The sequence below is a fragment of the Canis aureus genome, chromosome 1 (assembly GCF_053574225.1).
Source record: "Canis aureus isolate CA01 chromosome 1, VMU_Caureus_v.1.0, whole genome shotgun sequence".
Classification (NCBI taxonomy): Eukaryota; Metazoa; Chordata; class Mammalia; order Carnivora; family Canidae; genus Canis; species Canis aureus.
In genome coordinates this window covers 8,697,617-8,720,392 of record NC_135611.1, presented here as the reverse complement: position 1 = coordinate 8,720,392, position 22,776 = coordinate 8,697,617, and the positions used below count along the sequence as shown (strand labels likewise).

General features: G+C 42.1%; 1 protein-coding gene across 5 annotated transcripts in view; it reads right to left on the bottom strand.

Moving 5' to 3' along the window:
* The window catches only part of CD226 (CD226 molecule), an 88,093-nt gene extending 67,053 nt beyond the window's left edge, over nucleotides 1-21,040 (bottom strand). Inside the window, exons 1-4 of one of the 5 annotated variants that reach the window (XM_077884948.1) lie at nucleotides 20,337-21,039; nucleotides 12,194-12,408; nucleotides 5,898-5,969; nucleotides 5,252-5,590 (exon numbers count right to left, since the gene is read on the bottom strand). In XM_077884948.1, coding sequence (XP_077741074.1) covers nucleotides 5,252-5,590; nucleotides 5,898-5,943 — 385 coding nt within the window. In that variant the 5' untranslated portion in view covers nucleotides 5,944-5,969; nucleotides 12,194-12,408; nucleotides 20,337-21,039. Of the gene's footprint in view, nucleotides 1-5,251; nucleotides 5,591-5,897; nucleotides 5,970-12,047; nucleotides 12,169-12,193; nucleotides 13,185-20,336 lie in introns of those variants that run through there. The other 4 variants (XM_077884776.1, XM_077884822.1, XM_077884882.1 and 1 more) reach the window with 4 other exon arrangements.
* Between the last annotated feature and the right edge of the window lie 1,736 nt (nucleotides 21,041-22,776).

Below are 22,776 nucleotides of genomic sequence, written 5' to 3'. Positions count from 1 at the left end.
CCAGAATTGGTATTTTCAATGCTGAACTTTCTTCTCATCGGTCATTCCATAATTTCAACTGTAGGTGGGTCAAAGCTACTTTACAACTCAGTGCATCTGAAATTGGACTTTTCCCCACCTCCCCCAAGCCAACCCAGTCTCCTCATATCCCATCTTTTAAAATTAAGCTATTATTTTTCAGTCCCTGGATCACAAAAATGGGAAGACATTATTTTCCCCTTTTCTTGACCTCCACGCCAAATCAGAATGAGGATCTCATCTCTAACTTAGATAATCATCTTTGAACTCTCCAAAAATTACAATAGTGCCCCTTTCCATTGTTTTTTATAAGAAATTCAATAGATTTGAAAGAAATTTCATAAGTTTTGAGAGAAGTGGCAAGTAAAACACCTGTAAAAGAATAACCCTGTAACTGTGAATTTTGAAGACCCTTCCTAATTTCTGTCCATGTTTTAGAACTCTGCTTTTCCTTATAGTTTTACCATACACGTTTATATCTATAAGTCACATTTTATTCATTTTGCAAGTTTCTGAATTTTAAAGTAAGGAAATAATATCTTACGTGTTTTTCTATAACGTGCTTTTTTTCTTTCAATAAGATATTCCCAAGATTCGTCCCTGTTGGTGAGAATAGTGATCGTTCATTCATCATTCTTGGCTCTTACAACCACTGCTGCAATAAACATTCCAGGGCATTTCTACTACATGTGGGCAAACCCTAGGATATTTAACAGAGTGAAATTATTAGGTCATAAGATATGAGATTACTTAACTGGCTAATGCTATATCATTTTCTGAAATAGACATAATAGTAAATTTCATGTGTTAATTTGTAGGGTGGTTTTGGGTGACGTTAACATTTAAATTGGTAAATTGTGAGTAAGCAGATTGCCTTCTACAGTGAGGGGGTGGGCCTCATCTAATGAGTTGAAAGTACAAACTCATTATTTTGAATAGAGCAAAAAGACTCGCTTCCCCATACAAGAGGGAAATCAGCAGACCGCCTTCTGACTTCATTGCCTTTCCTGGGACTCCAGCCTGTTGGCCCACACTTGCCAGTCTCCATAATCACATGAGCCAATTCCTGTAATAAATCTCTTTCTATATACATATATATCCTATTGGTTCTGCTTCTTGTTCTGTTCTTTCCTGAATATTACCAATACCAATAACACAATGGATATACTAATGAGCATTCCTACCAGCAGTGAACAAGTGTTCCAATCCATAAAATTTTATTTGTTTGCCCCGACCTTAAACTCTTCCCCTCCCATAAGCTACAACTACTTTAATCTTGTAGGTGGTGAAAAAAAATTGGTTTATTAATGTGTCTCCCTCTGAAGAATGTTCAGGAGCTTCCCATGGTCTTCCCAGAGTGAAGTCCAGACTCCATGAGGCACATCAAGATTTGAGCCAACTTGTCAGGCTCTTCCTGACATTCGGCTGCACCAGGGGGCTTCAATTTCTCTTTTTCAATATGGAATCTGCTGTATAACACCTTACTTGCAACCCCAGCACATCACATGCTGAGCTCCTTTGCTGGTGCGGGAACCCCTGTTTCTTCCTCTCAGGCTCCATCTCATGGCAGTGAGGGGCCACAGGGCCTAGGGCAAGAATCACATGGTGCTGGAGCTCTGGCCCAAGGCAAACAGCTCCATGCTCTATTTCTGTGTGGACATTAAACTTTCCTTGAGCCCTCTCCATGCTGCTGGTGCCCCTAAGATGCCTCCCTGCCCACTCTCTCTCCTTCCCTCACTTGCCTATCTTAGAAAAAAATCCTTCCAAGTGTCAAGGTCTAGTGCAACTTGATCCTTGAGCCTCCTTGTTCACTCTGCTGAAATCAAGCTCCTCTTCATCTCATTTCTGGCACTTCATGAGCATCGACTAGTTTCACCCCAGTGCAGAGACTGGGCAGCTCAGAACCTCAAGGTGGTTGATGACCGTGAACACTTTCTTCAGCTGCATGATGAGAAAATATTACCTGTGCCATGGTGTTTCATAAGCATTAGAGGAGAAGATGACATTTGTATCACACACAGGAGGTGCTCAGGAAAATGGGTAGTAGAGTAGTGTGGGTGGGCCACCCATCCGGGGGAACCTCTCTATCAGTGTAACTACATCCTCTTTAACTGGCCAGGAAGGACAGAGGCACACAGGTTGCATAGTATTTGGCAGGATCTCACTTCCACCATGAACTCTGCTGTGAGAGGACTGCCTTTGAAAGGTTACCTCCCAAGCCACCTCAGTGGCTTTTCAACCCTGAAGCAGTAAAATAAATGCAGTCCCTCTTATTTTTAAAATTCTCCAAATCAGTTACCAATTGACAAATGCTTGTGTGGAGTCAACACACATTTTAACATAAATTTGCATTAACAGCACCATTTATCCAGAATAAGATGTCCAATTTGCTCTTCAGCTCTCAGCTAAAAGCCCCAGGTGGGCGGTGGCATGTCAAGGATGTACAAAGGTTGATGTCTCCTCATTTGAGGGCCCCTGCAGCTCCGTGTCCCCCAAGATGTCATTTTGCTACAGCAGCTTTATCCAATGGGACACATACAAAGGCTGAGAACTTGGACAGATAATTAGACCTCACCACACTTCTGGTCCTTGCCTGTAAAATCAAGATTATGTCCATATCCAAGTGGGCAGTGGGCTAAATGAGAAGATAACTGACCAGGTTCCTCATGTATAGTAAGCTATCAGCAAAGAGGAGACATAAGTATATTTAGAGAGCATGTGGTTCAACTTCTTCATCCTTTTGAGGTTCTTACAACCTAATATACAAATTAGGATTTCTGGATTCCAACTCCAGTCATGTGTTGTTAAACAGATCACCGACTCTCCCTTTATATTACATGTGAGTGCAATACTTCTAGGTCCTGATATGATGCTAATAAAGCACACACAGAAAACTTTAAGTAATTTAAGGTTAACTTTGAAATACAGCTATTATATTTTTTAAATTCACTATCATTTTTCATTTAAAAAACAAAAAGGGAATCCTCCGCATCTGGAAAATGAGTGGAATACTCGCACTGGCCCATTACCGCAATCGGTTCTTTAAAAATATAAATGATCAAAAACAACAACAACAACAACAAAAAACAACAGTGACAAGGTACACTTGAGAATACTACCATGAAGAATTCATCTATGTGGAGAGGCGGGTGCTCCTGTATTTGAACTGTGACTGACTGAAACGCCTACTGTTGTGTTTGAAAAAGCCCAACTCCAAGAATTTAACAGGAGCAATAAATCTGGATGATAAAAGTAGGAAATATTGCCAAAATCATTCATATACGATTCTAAAAATCCTACCTTAGTATGACAATCACACTTTAGTTCCCAACAGTTTAGCTCTATCCTCTACAGAGGTCAAATTTTCAGAAGAGTTCAAACTGCTTGTTGGCTTTTTTCTTTTTTTCCCAACTAAAATTGTATGTAGTTAAGGCATGCATACAATAGAATAATTTGGTAAATATATATGTACATAGTGAAATGATTACTATTATCAAGCTAATTTACTTATCTTCTCATATACTTTTTTTTTTTTTTTTTTTTTTTTGTGGTGAGACCACCTGAAATCTACTTTCTTAGGAAAGGTCCAGTATTCAATACAGTATTAAGTGTGGTCCTCAAGCAGTACATTAGATCTCTAGGGGGAGTCATCCTACCTAACTGCAAATTTGGACCATTTGACAACAGCTCCCCATTTCCCCACCTCCTTGTGCCTGGTGACCATTGTTCTACCTATTTTCAATAGGTTGTTCTTTGACAGAAATCAGAATTCCCGATCTGGGATCCAAACTGCAAGAGCTTGCCACACGAAGGGTGGTGGGGCCAGGGATCCCATCTTGCTCTGGCCTTCGTGGCTCAGGCCAGGTGTCGAATAGCTCACTCTGCTTCAAGGCCCTTGCCAATTCTCTCCTTCACCTGCGTGGCTAATGAAAAGTCATCCAGACATGAAAAACTTGAAACAGCACTCAATAGGTGACTATACACAACAGCGAATGAGGAGGTCAGGGGCAAAACGGACTCTACAATAAATATTTCACTAAAAAGATTTTGGTAATAGACCCTTTGTAAGCCTCAGTCATATACACAAAACCATCTTGGAGCTTAGCTGCATCTACAGAGAAAAAGAAAACTAACACACGGGAAATTTTCTTACCTCCTGACCATTTGCTTTCCTTATGTACTACAGTAAATTGTTCTTTTATGTATGATATGCATCCTTTGAAAAGAAGGCACTCTAGCACATGTCACATAAGGTGTTCTGCTGAATGTCCATTTGGAATATAATTTTAGAGACTCCAGACAAGAAACATACAGTTCCAAACTATTTCCTTCCCTAGACTATTGCTGACATCTGAAAATTTCATCATTAGTCATTTTGCATCAAAACATAGGGAATAATGATAGTGACAATAATACTATCTATCACTCCCTGACTACAGGTCTTTAACCATACGACCCCTAAGCCATCTAACACAGAGAATGGTATTATTAACTCAGTTTACTATTCAGAAACCTGAGATGCAGAGGAACTGAACAGCTAACATAAGGTTTTACAAAAAGCAAAGCCTATAAAAGTCGCGTTTTTCCAGTATGCCGTATACCCAATCCATGTGGCTATTACTCAAAGGACTAACTCACTAAGTACCATACCATAGGCCCTAGTAGGCATCACAGAAAATATCCAGGAGGTCATTCGATCCTGCCTGAAATGACACCTTGCAGTTTCTGCAGGGTCCTCTCTTAAGGAACTTGGATGAAGCAAAAAAATGGAGCCAGTGCTCGAACTCTGTCCAGATTCCCTAATAAGCCTAGATTTGGTGTTACTGAAAGGACTGAACACACAGAGGTTGAAGCCAGCATGACTGCCTGGTGGGAGGAAGCAGCACTCCATCGCTGGGAGGACGCTCAGAAGGGGGGCATCTGGTCCTGAACCCAAATGCTGCCAACATGAATTTAGTCGAGGCTGTAGTCATTATTTAGATGATACAAGACCTGGGCTTTTCTCCTACTACATTCAAATTTCTGAGATGCATATTCTACTCAGAAGCGACAACACGTCAAGAAAAATGAAACTGATTCATAGAATTATTTCTTTAAAACAATAATATCATAAGATCTAGAAGTGAAGTTGGAAAATACCACAAAAACATGATAAAGCATTTTGTAGGTTCTACTGGGGCTTGAAGAATCAAATGCCATAGGTGGGAATAAGGTACATAAAATGTTCACTCACCTGATGCAACCACCTGGATTACTTTTTCCCAATGTCCATGTGGGAAAGTATGAAGAAAGCAGGAATAGAAGCCAATATCAGCCTCAGAGGCATTATGAAAGTACAGGGTCATATCATTAGGAGCCGCAGTAGAATTTAAAAGGTAAACCCTGTAAGTATAGGGTTGTTTTACAACCCCACCATAAATAGGGCTGAAAATGGCTATAAGCTCTCTGCTTGTTGTATTGATCTTGAACCACTCCATCTGGGTTAAGGTGTCCAGTGATGAGTATATACACTGTAGACTCATATTTTCAGCAAGTTTAACAGTTGTGTCCCAAAACATCTCTTCGCATAGAGCTGAAATACACAACAACACATTTATTCACTTAGGTTTGATGATTGAGACACCACATGGAAACCTTAAGCTTATTCTAAGCTTTCTAAGACCCAGCAAGATAGTAAATGGAGATCACACTAAAGGCTAACAGTTTCTCCCTTAGTCTAAAAAGGTTTCTGCTGCTGATAAGAGCATTTGCAACTTGTTGATGTCCTGAACAAATGAGAAATTATCGGACTCAACTAAAGAGCATTATAAATTCTAAACATGTCACACTATAAGACCAAGATAGAAGTAAATTTTTTTTAATGAAGACATTATCTTTACCTCTGTATACGTGAAGAATAGCCAAGAAGAAAGTAAGATAATCCATCTCTGGAAACCGTTTGGAAGGCTGATCTATTAAAAAAAAAAGACAATTTTTATAATGTTACATGCAGAGGCCCAGCACAATGCACTACTTCCTTCCTCTCAGATATTATCAGCAATGTCTTAAAGTATGAACAGGAAAAACGTCTGAGCTTCAAAGTCAGGTTTGCTCTTGCATAAGGATGAACAGATTTGAATCACTTCTCTCTCGGGGAACTAGCTTATTTTCAAGATTTTATTTTCTACAAAGAGCCATTCATTGAACAAGTCAGTGAAGAGCTGAGTGCATTCTCTATACCAGACTCTACTCTAGGCCATTAGGATACAACAGTAAATTAAAAAAAGAAAAAAAGAAAAAGAAAAAAATCTTTGCTATCATGGAATTTACATTCTAGTGGGAGGAGACAGACATTGAAATTAAAAAGTAAAACAATATAGTAAATTATTTATGGTAAGTGCATGAGGAAAGCACAAAGCAGGAAAGTGGAGATAGGGCAGGGCGGGTGATAGCGTTCCCCTTTTAGACAGGAATGTGCAGGAAGTCTTCACTGAGAACTTGACATTGGAGCAGACATGGAAGGGCAGCAGGAGGGGCCTGGGGTGCCAGGGTTTAGAGGCTCCACCAGTGTGGACCGTGGTTGGGCATGGCCTTCCTTTTACTTTTCTTTTCTTTTTTTTTTTTAATTTTTTTAAAATTTTTATTTATTTATGATAGTCACACAGAGAAAGAGAGAGAGAGAGAGAGAGAGAGGCAGAGACACAGGCAGAGGGAGAAGCAGGCTCCATGCACCGGGAGCCCGACGTGGGATTCGATCCCGGGTCTCCAGGATCGCGCCCCGGGGCCAAAGGCAGGCGCCAAACAGCTGCGCCACCCAGGGATCCCCCTTTTACTTTTCTACCTTTTCATTGACCTCAGGCATTTGCTTTGGAGGTGATGAAGGGACCACACATGGAAGGACCTCCCAACACAAAATTATTGTGGCCCAGGATGTATACTAAGCTATCCTCATGGATGTTTTTTTTTTAATCTTTTATTTTTAAATAGTTACAGAGTCACAGTCATTTGCAAAGATAGTAGGAGAGCACCCGTGTACTCTTCAACCCAAGTTCCCCTAAAGGTTACATCTTATGTAATTATAGTACAATATCAAAATCAAAATAACTGATTTTGTAGGTTTGTCACTGTTCCCTTCCTTCATGTAAAATAATAGTTCAAGGGCACCTGGTGGCTCAGTTTGTTAAGCATCTGCCTTTGGCTCAGGTCATGATCCCGAGGTCCTGGGATCAAATCCCATGTCTTGCTCCCTGCAAAGGAGCAGAGAGGGACTCTGTGCCTCTTCTGCTCATGCACACGCTCTCTCTCAAATAAATAAAATCTTTAAATAAAATAAAATCATTCCATTTCTTAAGAACTTGTTAGGAACATATTACCATGTCAGTATAAAAATACATTATTGCCTCTATAATGAGAGGAATTGTATGAATACCTTTATCCCCTGAGGGTTGAAATAAAAGGTAGGTAAGAAATGGGAAGGGTAGGGGAGCATGAGCCACCAAAGACAATGTTGCCTATGGCCAACTCTGAAGGTCCTCTGGATTCAATCCCAAAGTTTATTGGTAGGTGTCTGCTGTTCAATGCAGTATCTAACCTGGGAACTTTTTCAGGAAGCAAGAAATCAGTAGTATGAAATTATAATGTATACATATGGTGCTGTATAGTGCCACCCGATGCTTACACAGCATTCTATTTTCCAAATGCTTTCACAGGAGTGGTATTATTTGTACTTGTAATAGCCACATGATATAATCAGATGAGGTATCTCTGTTTTGCAAGTAATTAAAAAAAACAATCTGTCCAAAATTTTAGTGAGCTGTACCAGGCACCCTGCTTAGGCCCTGGAAATGGAAGCATGAGAAAGACGTGGTCTCTGTCCTCATGCCATGTGATAATATATTGGGTTAGACAGATTACAGAGCCATTTTATTATAATAAAACATGAAAATATAGAAGTCAAATTTGAGTAAATACTGGGACATCCCAGAAAGGGGAAAATTCATTCTAATTGGGAAAGGTTTCATAGAAAAAAATGCACCAGATTTTGCACTTTACAATCTAACTAAGACTTTCCCAGTAGAGAAAGAGAAGGAGATAAAGGCATGAAAACAGAGGACATTTTTGGGAAATGATGTGACTATGCTCCAGGGAATGGGAGAGACAACTATGATGTTGGGTCCGGATGGAAAGTATCTTAAATGACAACCATAGAGAAGTTCAAACCTGGCCATCAGAAACCACAGCATCCTGCTTACATCTGTAACTATCAAACACAGTCCCTGGGACATGTGTCTGTGGCATCAATAAACACAACTCTGACAGCAATACAGAGCCACTAAATATCTTATGGATGCAAGTGATGTGGAAGTTTGTCATTTTTTAAAAAGATTTTATTTATTTATTCATGAGAGACAGAGACAGAGAGAGAGAGAGAGAGAGAGAGAGAGAGGCAGAGACAGGCAGAGGGAGAAGCAGGCTCCATGCAGGGACCCCGATGTGGGACTCGATCCAGGGACTCCAGGATCACATCCTGGGCTGAAGGCGGCGCTAAACTGCTGATCCACCTGGGGATCCCCAGTTTTGCATTTTTGAAAGATAACCTGTATGCCTGTGGAGAATGGACTGAGGTGGCAAGGGCATTGAGGATTTATATCTGAATCAGAAAAATTAATTCCATCCATCAAATCTTAACTACAGGACTTCCTCTTGATAGGTACTGACAGACAGAAACAACAACAACAACAAAAAACTACAGAACCAGAGTTAGACCCAGTCCCAAGAATTCCTGAAGCCCTCAGGAAAGTATTCTCCTAAGTAGCCCCCTTTGCACTGATCTCTGCCTCAGACCTGTGTCACCCCCCCTCCCCAACACACACTGTATCTGGGGCAATCTTGTGACAGATACCATATGACCTACACAGTTCAAAATACTTAATATTTTTCACTATCAATAAAATTAAAAGACAACCTAAAGAATGGGAGAAAAATCTGCAAATCATACATCTTAAAAGGATCTAGAATCCAGAACGTAAAAAAAAAAAACTCTTACAACTCAACAACAAAAAGATGAACAACCCAATTTAAAAATGGGCAAAAAACTTGAATAGACGTTTCTCCAAAAAAAAGATATACAAATGGCCAACAAACACATGAGAAGTTGCTCAGCATCATTAGTCACTAGAAAAATGCAAATCAAAACCACAAAGAGATACTACTTCATGTCCACTATGATAGTTATAATAAAAAATGAGGAAATAGCAGTGTTGACAAGGATGTAGTGAAGTTGAAACCCTTGTACACAGCTGCTGGGTGTGTACTGGGTGCAGCTACAATGGTTTGGTTTACTAACAGTTTGGTTGTTCCTCAAACATTAAACAGAATAACTATATATGACCTAGCGATTCAACTCATGGGTTTACGTTCCTCAAAATTGAAAACAGATAATCAAACACTTAACATACTAATGTTCATAGCAACTCTATTTAGAAGAGTCAGAAGTTGGAAACAACCCAAATGTCCATCGACAGAAGAACAGATAAACTGTGATGTGTCCACACCACATATTACATAGTCATAAAAAGGAATGAAATACTAATTCATGCTACTACATGAATGAACCTTGAAAACATTATGTTAAGTGAAAGAAGGCAGACACAGAGGGCCATGTATTTTTAAGATTCCATTTACATGAAATACCCAGAATAGGTAAACCTGTAGAGACGGAAACCAGATTGTTTGCTGTCAGGGGCTTAACAGAGAGGAAACCAGGAGTGACTGCCTAAAGTATGAGGTTGTGTTTTAGGATGAAGAAAATGTTTTAGATCTTGATAAAGATGATACTTGCAAACACCATGAATGTACAAAATGCTACTCAACTGTATACTTCAATTTTATGTTGTATGAATTTCACCTCAACAACAAAAATTACTGCTAGTGAATAGCAGGAGTCCGAATTCACCTCAGGTCTTTCCAACTGCAGAAGCCACCGCAGTTTGTTATTGGCCTTGCATTTATTGATATCACGTGGTCTGCAATGGCCATTGAGCCTCATGGTACCCACAGAGAATGGAGTCCCGTCACACATCTGTGCCACTTTATGTCAGCTGGAAATAGATAATGCAGAAGAACATAGTCCAGGTTATCAGATAAATGACTCATGATGTAAAGAATCACTGAGTGCTTATTAAACACATGTGGACACATTATACGTATTTATATTAATGTTTATATATATGGTGTGTGTGTGTGGTCAGGGCTGGGTAAGGTTGGTAGAGGTGCAGGGAGAGAGGTAAGAGGGACAAAGGGGCTCAGCAGACGTCTGTAACAGCATCCTGGCGGCGGATCCTACAAGAATTGGATGCAACATAGCATCATCCACTCTCTGGGGCTCCTGCAGCCCTCAGTGAGCTTCCACCCCTGGCAGCAGAGAATCAGGGCTGGGGGAGGATTATGAGAAAAAGGGAATGAACTGGTCATAGTGTGCAGTGCCCCCTTCATCCCCAAGACGTCCAAAGCGAAGTGAGTGGAGAGATAAAGAGAGTAGACTCTCTACATGGGCTGAAATCAGGGGCCCTGGAGGCTACATATCCAAACAAAAGGTGCAGAAAGACATGCAGCTGAAGATAAAGTTCAGCTGTTACAACTTTGCTGAGGACGAGCCCTATTTATCAGCATCTAACCAAAGACAAATAGAGACTGTACTTGAGCTATTTCTGTTGTGTAGAGAGCCATTTTTTGCATGATTTATGAAGGAATTTTGGCTTGAGGTTTTTTCTAATAGAGCTGTCTGTATAAAAGAGCTTCATCCTCAAGGAAGTCATTAATCAAAATATTACTGGACTTCTTCCCTATCAAACACAGCTCAGCTAACCCCGTAAGTATGAAATTCGTCTCACGGGTTTGCCTCACACCACATGCTCCTGGGTGATCTGGGCTGTGTGACAGCCTTCAGATCTGCGGTTTCCTTCTCATAGGCACCCCCCTGCCCAGGCCCTACTCTCTGTCCTCAGCTTTGTTGCTTCTGCTATCTATAAGGTGTTCTGCTTTCCCAGATGTCTGCTTCTTCTGAACATTGGGAGGATTCGAGTCTCTACTCAGTTACCCAAGTAGGTCACCTTCCCTGTGTCATGTGGGCACACCAGACGTGTGGGCACACCAGGGTGGAGAAGGCGCTCCTACTCTGCTTCCATTCTGCCCTTGCCCAGACAACTACTGACATGCTGAGGGCAGCAAAACACAAAGCGTGTGCTATACGCTCTTAGCACAAGGGACTGAGGCTGGGAAGAATTGGGGTGTTCTCCCTTTTTTCCCAGATGTGAGAGTTTGAGGCTCATACTTTCAGAAGACTTCAATGAGTGTTTGACTCTGGGGTTCAGCTCCCTGCGTCCAAGTGTCTCCTCAAGAGAATGTTTCCAATGAGGGACGTGGGGTTTCCCTCAGACCACCAGGCCCTTATAACTTTAGCAGGTCACAGAGCTGCCCTGGGAGCTAGATACTGGTGGGGGGCCATCCGTAACAGGCTCACTTCCATTCAAAGCAGAGAGTTCAGTTTGGCTTCAGTAGAGATCTCAGTTTGGTTTCAGTAGAGATCCTCCAGGACAGGGTTCTGCAAACTATGGCTCAGGGGCCAAATCCGGCCTACTGTCTGACCCTTTATAAATGGTCTGTTTGGACTCGGCCACGCTGCTTACTTGCTGACACACTGTCCACGCCTGTTTTGTGCTCTGATGAATAGCTGCAAAGAGACCACGTGGCCTACAAAGCCGAAAATAGTAACTATGTGATCCTTGACAGAAAAAGGTCACCAGCCCCTGCGTAGGGTAATAAATACTTAGATACCCAGCATTTATTATTTAAGTGCATCTGCTTGCTTGGTCTTGCTCAGAGGAAGGAAGGCTAAGACTCAAAGGGCAGACACTGGTAAAATTAGCTCAATTTTCTTCACAAGAACCATGCCACCAGACCTACCACAAGTATGTTTCCTCTAGAAACAGATGAGAGAAATGACCTAAATGATGCCCTGCCGCTGTAACTGGGCCCGTCCTTGAACTTACAGGTTCATCAGCCATGCAGACAATTACAGCTCTTCTTTGCTGAATCTGCGCAACACCATTTCATCGACAGCCTCCACTCAGCGGCCCCTGGTTTACCTTAAAAGTGTGAACCAGTCACATCCACTCTTTTCTAGACGGTTACTAACCTTGACGTTAGTTCTGCTCGCTCTCTCTCCTTTCCAGATGTGTGTCTGGGTGTGGGCTTCCTGTTTGGCGTGGCCTCCTTAGCTCGGCCCGTCCCGTCCCTGGCAATCTCGCTGCTGTCCTCCCTCGGTTGGCGGCACTTCAGGAACGGCTGGGCCTTTGGCCCCAGGGCCCCAGGCTGTTGGGATCTTCTCTCTAGAGTCCCTCTGGACAAGGGCTGCAGTAAAGCACTAATATTTCACTAAGCAGTGCCTTTTATTTATTTATTTTTTTGAAGAATTAAAACCAGTCAGGGAGTGTACCTGCTTCTGGAAGCCTCTTAACCACTGCAGCCACCCAGACCCATCCCACACTCAGATCTAGTTCTGCCCCTCTCTTCCCCACCCCTGTAAAATGCTACTGTTGGAAAGGATGTACTTCTCATTCTCTGTTCTAACTTGAAATTTTCAGTTGGTTATTTTGCCTTTTCTTCCCCATTCGTTTCCCTGCCAGTCAAAGCAGTTGGTATTTGGCAGCCTCTGAGGTGCAGGCTTCTTATCTCTGCCCATATCTGAGCATGTTTCCATCCCACCTTCTAGAGACTCTCTTTCGTTTTGTGTTTTAATCACCTGCTCTGACACACGAAAGCACACGAAAAGTTGACATTTGCTAAGAACTGTCCCTGCAAACTTAGCAGCTTCTGTGTCTTCAAAACACAATTGTTTCTACCTTGTTCCAGAGGACAACAGGGCTCGTTTTACTTGTTCTTTTTATCTACTGGAGAGTGAAGATTTTCCCATTGGTCAAACCACCATGAAGGATTGTGGCTGGGGGGTGGAGTTTGTGCAATTCGCAGGGCCTGCAGAGGAGAAGGCAGTTCTGGAGGCCAGCCAGTCCCACACATTTCCCTAAGCATCATGTGTGCAGGGCTGGCCTCTTCTGTGACCACATCATGGCTGAAAGCACAAAAGAGGAAAATACAGGGGTGCCCAGGTGGCTCAGTTGGTTTAGTGTCTGACTCTTGATTTGGGCTCAGGTCATGATCTCAGGGTCACGAGATAGGTCATGAGCCCATGCTGGGGGTGGAGCCTGCTTAAGATTCTCTTTATCCCTTTGCCCCTCTCCCCTACTCTCACTCTCAAAAAAGAAGGAAGGAAGGAAGGAAGGAAGGAAGGGAGGGAGGGAGGGAGGGAAGAAAGAAAGAAAGAAAGAAACAAACAAACAAACACAGCTTTTATTGCACAAAGGATTTTTGAGCACTTACTGTGCGGCAGAGGAAGCCCTCTAAGACACCTGACTCGTGTCACTCTCTTTGATACTTCACCATCCTCAAAAGAATATCCAAATCTCTTACTTACAAGACTGGACAATATTGATATCTCTCATTCTTCCAGCCTCATGTCTTACACTGTGCTCACCCCCACCTTCCCCTCCAGACCCACCTAGTATCTTACAATTTGGAGAACACCTTCTGATGGGGCACAGGCTTTGTACGTAGAGGTCCTTTGCTTCGACTTCTCTTATCCCCTCCCATAGGAAAGCCCTGGCACAGACTTCCCTTATCAGGTACCCTCCTTGAGCCCCCCACACCTGGGGTAGGTGTTCCTCCTGTGAGTTCCTTAAGAATCCCAGATAGGGATCTCTGGGTGGCGCAGCAGTTTAGCACCTGCCTTTGGCCCAGGGCGTGATCCTGGAGACCCGGGATCGAATCCCACGTCGGGCTCCCGGTGCATGGAGCCTGCTTCTCCCTCTGCCTGTGTCTCTGCCTCTCTCTCTCTCTCTCTGTGACTATCATAATCATAAAAAAAAAAAAAAAAGAATCCCAGATAATCCTTACTGAAACCCCCACCGCAGCCTTTGTAACCGATCCTTTATTTGCTGTATTTCCTATGATAGCCTAATTAACCCTTTCAAGTTCAGGATAAGGTCTTGTTGACTGCTGTATCCACAGAGCCTTGCTTGGTGCCTGGCATGTGCTGAGTGTCTGTTAGATCAATACTTGTTGAAAGCAGGTGAAGGGATGGCTTCTACCTGTAAGGTTTGCCGTACATGGCCATTTGCTCATCACAACCCAGAGGCCATTCTGTTTCCAACGTTTTTTTTTTTTTTTTTTTTCTTTTGCCTCTTCTTTCTATTTCTCCAATGAGTAAGACAAAGAGAAGCCTTGATCCAAAAAGCACATAAATTTTTGCGGGTCAAACTCGAAGATAAACGTTTCTGATTGGGGCCAACTCTTACTCAAAATGATTCAGTGGGTACTGAACTGAACCTCAAACACTGGCTGAAACAGTCACTGTCTACCCAAATGATTCACATCCCAATGAACATCAGAGCATATTTCAACAGTAGATGCTACTAACATCTATGAGGTCTAGACTTAAAAACTGGTTTTGCTTACTCCCTGACTTATAAATCCAGATTTATATAGGCTAAGTACTTTCCCTAAATTCTCTTTTATCATCATTTCCTAATTCATCATCCACATGCAAACACATACATGTCATCATCATCAACATCATTATCACAATCATCATCCTTGCTGTCACCCATATCCCATTATAAAGTTATTGCTATTATGAAGAGCAGAAGAATGGAGATAGCTTTTTTGTTTCTCTGTAGGGTCCATCACTTCTTTCTTTTTTTTTTTAAATATTTATTTATTTATTATTTATGATAGAGAGAGAGAGAGTGGCAGAGACACAGGAGGAGGGAGAAGCAGGCTCCATGCTGAGAGCCTGATATGGGACTCGATCCCGGGACTCCAGGATCACACCCTGGGCCAAAGGCAGGCGCTAAACCACTGAGCCACCCAGGGATACCCCCATCACTTCTTTCTTTTCTCTTCTTGGAGCTCTTGAAATCTTGCAATATAAAGAACCTAAGAATTAGCTTTGTATCTGTTACTGAGGAATACAGGCAACCCAGTATCTTGGCACCAGGAATGCAACATCGTTCTCCCCAACATAAAGCTACACAATCTTACTAGCAATTAGGGGAGATGTTAAAAGATCACATGATCAATAATGAATCCCCAAACAAACAATAAAAACATCCTGAGACACATGAAACTGCCTTACACATCCAGAGAACGGTCGTCCTGTGTTCCAACCAGAACAAATGGAGGTGAAGACAAGGAAAATTAGTGGGGCAAATTGAAGATTATCTACCACTCACAGAGATGAACAGATTTCCTCACTCCACTGCTCTTAAGTGACCCTTATTAAGGGCCTTTTCAACAGTTTAAAAGTAAAAAAATAGTCTTTAACATTACCATTTGTTGACAGAAATAGGAAACGCAGCTAAAGTCATCACATTACTGGATGGAGTGTTACATTAGCTACCTCCCGCCTCTCTGGGGTCACCAGGGTGCCAACTTGTTATTTTAACACATAGTAAGTAAAGGGAAAAACAAGCATTTATCCTGCCTTCCCTGTACAAATTGCATTTCAGGGTGACTTAAGTTTCTTTTTATAGAAAAACTCAGCTACTAAGTGGAAAAACAATAATTGATATTATTTTTAATTGCTATTTTGTAACTCCTATTAAAATAATAGATGGAGACCCTTGTTACTAGATGCTCAAGCCATTCAGTGGAAGGTTAACAGGAGCTTTATAATGAAATATAGTGCTGATTGACAATACGTGAGCCCCCCCAATCAACCCTAATCTCACACTAAAATGGCACAACCAGATGGCAGGGGATTTGGTGATACAGCAGGAAGAAAACAGCACCGCTCAGGAAGATCTCCTACCAAAGTAACTGAACCTGAACGCAGACCAGCCTCTGGAAGGAGCTAGTATCTGGGAGATCCAGGGAAAAGAAAGAAGTTACAAGCCCCATGAGGAAGCAGAGATACTACAGAACACATGTCTTGGGTTCTCAATAAGTAAATGACAATTATGATTCACATAAGAAAATATAACCAGCCCAGTAAATGCCAAAAGGCACTAGACAACTTTAAATATCCTTTCCTGATAAAAACTCAGAATAATTTTTGGAATTTAACTAGCATAATAAAGAAAACTCGTTGGAAACCAACGGCACACTTGATGGTAAAACCCCATAACAATCTTGGTTAAATTTGAAAAATTTGAAAGTAAGATAAGAATGACCACTATCACTGCCAATATTTAGCCTTGCCCTGGAAGTTTTAATGGATAGTATAGGCAAATAAATAAATAAATAAATAAGAATTTAAATATTGAAGAATTATTTTGACTTTATTATTATTTGTAGATGATCAACCTAGAGAACAAAGAATCAAATAAAAAAGATCCGATAAAATAACAGTGTCTAGCCAAATAGTTTTTTTTTAATTTTAATTTTTTATTTTTTTTAATTTATGATAGTCACACAGAGAGAGAGAGAGAGGCAGAGACACAGGCAGAGAGAGAAGCAGACTCCATGCACTGGGAGCCTGACGTGGGATTTGATCCCGAGTCTCCAGGATCGCGCCCTGGGCCAAAGGCAGGCGCCAAACCGCTGCGCCACCCAGGGATCCCTAGCCAAGTAGTTTTATAAGACTAAACAGCTTTATTTTGCCAAATCCAAATGAGTAGTGGAAAGAACACATATATGTATACACACACACACACACGTATGAATATGCAAGAATGTACCTCAAGAATTTATAGCAATTACACAGAATCTATACATTGTATCAACATAAGTCTTGAATAAGAGGTGACATTTTTTTTTCCCCTGTGACAAGATCCAATTTGGGGAAAACACATCCAAATAATTTTTTAATTTATCTGAAATTTTATAATCTATTACATCTTCGAATAGGTCAGGCTGTGAAAGACTTCATGAGGTTCTCATTGACCACAGTCTACAAGAGATGGTGAAGGCCGTGGGAGGCAGAAGGGTACTTTTCCTCAGCACTTAGCATGGTTTGTGTGTATGAATGTTCACAGAATAAAGATGTTCTTGATGAACAGAAGCTTCATTTAAATGCATAACAGCAAACTGCTCAGCATGGAGCCCAAGGCAAGACCTGAACTCAAGACTCTGAGATCAATACCGAAACCGAGATCAAGAGTTCATATGCTTAACAGACTGAGCCACCCAAGCATTACCGCAAACTACATTTTTAATAATAAGGAATATGAAGTAAGGCACCTTGCAGTACCAGATATTAAATGGGATGAAGCTTACAATATTAAGGTGTTTTATTCTGTAAGAATTGAGAGTTCAAAAGCAAACTGAAAGAATTACAGATGTTCAGGGGTAGTGATTCAAATGCAGCTAGATGAAAGAAGAGCATTCACGCCATGAAACGGTGGTTGAATGAATGGTCCTGGACAAAGGCTGGGCAACCAGAAAGGTCTGACAGAACTCCCTCAGGGCCTTGTCAGGCCAACACCCTCCTCCACGTTGCATCAAACGCCCCTGTATTTCTCCAGTGGATCTCATGTGGGCTGAGAGTTCCATCACTGTGGTCTGTACATTCAAAAAATATACCCATTTCATTTCTCCAGTAAGAAGACATTCAGATTTACAGTATACTGACTGTAAGCAGCCAGAGCAAACCGTAAGAAAACGGAAAATAAGAAAAATGTGTTCACCAACAGGGATCTTAGGGAGTTAGTTATGCAGATAGCAACCACAGAAACCCAGAAACACAACACGTTTTGAGGCAGCCCACTGGGCTCCTTTAGCCAAAGGCCCTACCACTGAAAAATGTTATTTATTCAATTAGAATAATGGTGTGCTTATATTTATACAAAGCTTAGGCATTAGAGGTGCTGCTTACCTAAAAAATAAAGATGGTTTAGTGACCTTATATGGCCAGTTGGCCATTCTGAATGGAAACCAGGATCCCTTCAATGATTTCTTTTTTTTTTTTTTTCCTTCAATGATTTCAAAACAGAGTTACCTCCACTAGGACAGGAGGGAATCTGTCATGTTCCTTTGTTTGGCCACATAACAGTAAGAATATCTGCGCAGGCAGCATGTTGCCATTCTGATATAATCAGGCTTGAAATAATGAACACCAAACCATGCATATATACCAAATACAGAACTTTTGCAAGGAGTTCCTTCCTGCTGAAGAACGAGTTAGTGAAAGAAGTAATTAGATCCATGGCAAAAGCTCATCTTGTCCAAGAAGCCAGAGTAAGCCTCATTCAGAAAGAATATCAAGAACATTGCCACGCCAAGGAAGGGGCTTGTACATACTCACAGGAAAAAGAAGCCTAGCTCTTCTGGATGCCTCAAATAGTTACGGAATAAAATAGTCTCTTCATTAAAATGGCTTTGTCTCACGGTGAGTGTTTTATCTTTTCAACATTAACATCCAATTTTCTGTGTCACCCAGTGTTTTGGTTGATAAGGACTGTAAAGATGTTTCACATATGTATAAAATGTTTTCTCGTCATTAAAGTTGCATTAAATGCAGTGGTCACATGGAAAAAATTAGGTCACATGGAAAAAGATTTCTCAGTAATGAATAGAGAGTGAGTGGTTGCTCTGCAAGTCAGGTTGTCAGCCTATTTTTTTATAGACCCAGAATTAATTTGGGGTTAAAAACAGAATTACAGATTTTCAGCATATGATAATGGCAACAGTTCAGCAGAGAGAAGATGGCTTGTCTACCACATGGTTATCACGAAACCTGACTTACCAGTGAGAAAAGCTGAAGTCAGTTCCATGTGGACATTGGCCATTCCCCGGGCAGTACAACCTCTACACACCCACTGCAGGATTCTTGCCACTTGCATCTGGGGGTAAGACCTAGGCCCTGCCGAGTATATTTATACTCTAAGAATTTAAATCTGAGGCTTGGGAGTGCGGCAGGGAAGCAGCAGGCTACCAGGCCCATTCCGGCTCGAGATGTGCAGGTTTGCAGTGCACAAGCTGTGCCAGCAGCAGTGGAGAGGGCGTCCTGGCATGTGTAATAGTAGATGACAGTGCCTGTCTGTGCCCAAGCAACGGCTGCAGGGACATGTCTGCCAGGCCCAGTGGGTAACCCTGGGGGACCTGTGGTAAGGCCCAGGTGCACTGAACAAGCTTCTCCCTATGTCCCTATGCTCCTCTTTCTCTAAAATAAATAAATAAATCATCAAAACAAAACAAAACAAAACTCAAACTCTGGCATAGCAAACATTACACACTAACAAAGTAAAAAGGTAGGACAATCAGGAGAGGGATATGTGAAATGTATGAGACACAGTGTAATATTTTCTAAGTGTAAAGTGCTTAAATATCGGTGACCAAAAAAAAAAAAAAAAAATTCCCACCAATATCCCAACAGAAAAATAGGCAATGGACATTAAACAATTCACATAAGTACAAACAGAAAAATATGAAAAGGGTTCTTACTCTCTCCAGTTATGATAAATGAAAAAACAATGGCATACTAACTTTTGCACATCGAATATGTAAATAATATATAAATGAAGAGAATGATAGTGAGTGTTGTTAACAAGAGTAGGAGGAAATGTGGACAGCTGAGTGCTACTGTGGAAGAGTCAACAGGTTAGCATATGTTAAGTGATGGTGTATGAAAAATGTGACTTGCTATATTGTCTGACCCAGCCAGGCTACCTCAAGATATTTATCTTAAGATGAATAAATTTAGCCAAGTCAGCAGAAATCTGGGTTTTTTTTGTTTGTTTGCCTGTGTTAAGCAGGCTCCATGCCCAGCACAGAGCCTGATACAGGGCTTGAACTCACGACCCTGAGATCAAGACCTGAGCTGAGATCAAGAGTTGGATGCTCAACCAACTGAGCCATCCAGATGCCCCACAAAGATCTGGTTTTTAAATGTGTAAATGTTTATCACAGCATTATTTTCATTAATAAAATTTGGAATTATCTGTACTCCCGTATCTGGTGGACAGGTTTGGTTCATTTGCTGTGGTAAACTCGCAGGACGGGATACTCTGCTGCTCTTCAGCAGTTATGGTTATGCACATCTATATTTAGACATGTGAAATACCTATAATACACTGAGTGAAGAACTTTTCTCAACACCCACATGCCCATAAAAATAAGACCATGAAAGAGCATTCTAAAAAGCAGTAGCTAGAGTAAGAGCCCACACCATGCTTTTTTTTAAAACATTTTTAAAATTCATATTCAATTTGCCAACATATAGTATAACACGTAGTGCTCATCCCATCAAATGCCCTCCTCAGTGTCAGTCACACCGTCCTTCTCACCTGGCTTTAGCATCGGCGGGGGCTCAGCAGGCTGTACTCACGACTCCTGTCCTCTATCTTCCTGCTCTGTTTATATCCTCTCTTCTCCTGATGGTCTGAAGGTTTCAAGGAAATAAACACTTTAACATTTTCAGGACTCCTGAATCCCAAGCATCAGACCCTGGGAAAAACTAAGTTCCTCTCTGGGAATCTAAGTGACCCCAGGAAGCTGCAGACAACCACACTCTGTAGATGGACTGGGACTTGTACACATTTGCTATCTCTTCCCCCACAGCCATCCGGACAGAACTCAGTCCTTTCTCCTCTATATCCGCTATTACTTTGTGCTGCTAGTTGATAACATTCCCTCTACATTAGGGTTAGTGAGACAGCATGAAGAGCTACTCCCATAAACAAAAGAGTATGGGTTTTACAGAGTACTTGCTTCAAATTCCAGTCTATCTTGGAAGAGCTGTGTGGCCTCCGGTCACATCCACTTTGGTGGCAGCACAGATGGCCAAACTCCGGTGGAAGACCCAGGTAGGCAAACTCCAACCTTGGGTCACAGGGCCGAGTGCGCCCCATCCTTGGGAGGACCCAGCCAGGCCGCTTGAAGACATAAAGTGCTGAGAAGTTGATTTGGACTCTTGTACTGTCAATACCATTGCATCACCAGTAATTTAAAGGGATTTTTTACTTTCTGAAATAGCACAGAACATATATATGCTTCCTTTAAAATGGATACCTGCTAGAAATTTTTATTACAAATTTCTAAACTTTCCTTGTTGCCATAATGGTTGTTCTCCTCCTTTGCTGATGCCCTGAGGACAGTTCTGTCCGTAGTTGGGTAATTAGCTCATATTTGAGCTGTTTAGTTAACATTTACACCACAATCACTATAGCAGGGTCCTGGATAAAAGAAGGTCTCCTGCCTCAGGGGCACAATGCACCAGAAATAAATGTAGTTTAATGTGAATAGGGTTATATCTCCTCAGGCTCCCTGGGATGGCCCCAACACACACCTGGTTGAACTGGTATATTTATCAAAAGCCTCCCATCTCACTCTGGAGTGTCATGGTTTGGATGGACTCCACGTTCACCCTAAAGGCCACCTTAGTGAGTTGTGGGTTTAAAGTCCCGTGTCTCAGGACACCCTTCAGTTCTGGAAAAATGAGGACAAGTTGGTCACCGGTGATACAGCAGTGACCAAGACCACCTGGGTGCAAGAGCCCCCTAGGTCCTTATGCTAGGTCTAGCCACCTTTGCTCCCAGCAGCTCTCTTGGGAGGGTGTGCTGTCTTTCCCACCCAGCCCTCAACCAGGATTACCCTTATCCATCAGAAGGCTACCAACAGTGCCGAGTCTCAAAGAGGCAGGGCTAGAGTCTGCTCTCCTTTTGCCAGCACATGTGGCCTCTGTGAAAGTTACAGACCCTGTGAAGGGCAGGCTAGGTAAGCCAGGACAACATTCTTTCTATTCTCTGACCTCAGGGCAATGGGAACCCACCCACTTGATGTGTACCCACTGTGAGGAGGTAAGCAGTGATCCTTCTGGATACAAAATTATGTCCTGGGGAGGCCCTCTCTTTTGTCCACTAGGTAAAGAAGGAGCCATTTCCTTTTTCAAAATGAATGAATGAACCAATATATAAATAAATACTTTATTGTATTTAAACTGATGCCATACTATATGTAAAATTGTGCCTTATATTTTTTTCTATTTTGTGTCTGTCTCTGGAGCTCCCACTTTAAATGTGAGTTCCTGGAGTGCAGAGTGCCTTGTTCACTGTTGTGTCAAAGCCCTCCTGGTTTGCCCAGAGGCAAGCAGTTTCCCAGGACACAAAACTAGAATGGTCCCAGGCGAACCTGGACATTTGTCACCTCAGCTGTATCCCCAGTCTAACAGCAGCACTGAGCCTGCAGCAGGCGTTCAATAAACAACAGTCGTGTAACTATAATCAGATCAACACTTACTTTGCAAGTTTGTTTTCAGAATTAAAAGAGGGAGAAAATGTGCGAAAAGGTGCCAAAATGTGCAGCAGGACCTTGATAACATATGGGTGTCAGCTCACAGGGTGAGTTGAAGCCTCTCTCCTGCTGGGCTCTCGGTCTGTCCTGGGAGGAGGCAGGATGCTGTGGTTGACCACATGTGCCAGCTCATCTCCTGGCCAAGCAGTACTACTTTCTTCTCCATGGTACCCTCCTTCCACCCTGTTTTCCTGGGGCTGGAACTCTAGGCACTGCATCCACCAGACTCCTGCCAGCAGGATTCTAAGTTAAATTTTGCCAATGAAAGGTACTTGCATGAGATCTAGAAATCAAAAGAGAAACAGGGGGGACGTGTGAAGCACCCCCTCGGCCAGGATCTGTCTGGAAGTCCCCTGCATCTGTGCTGGAGGCAGCCATGAACGACCTTGCTCTGTCCTCAGAGTCACATCCCTGACCCTTCTTGCCTACCCTCAC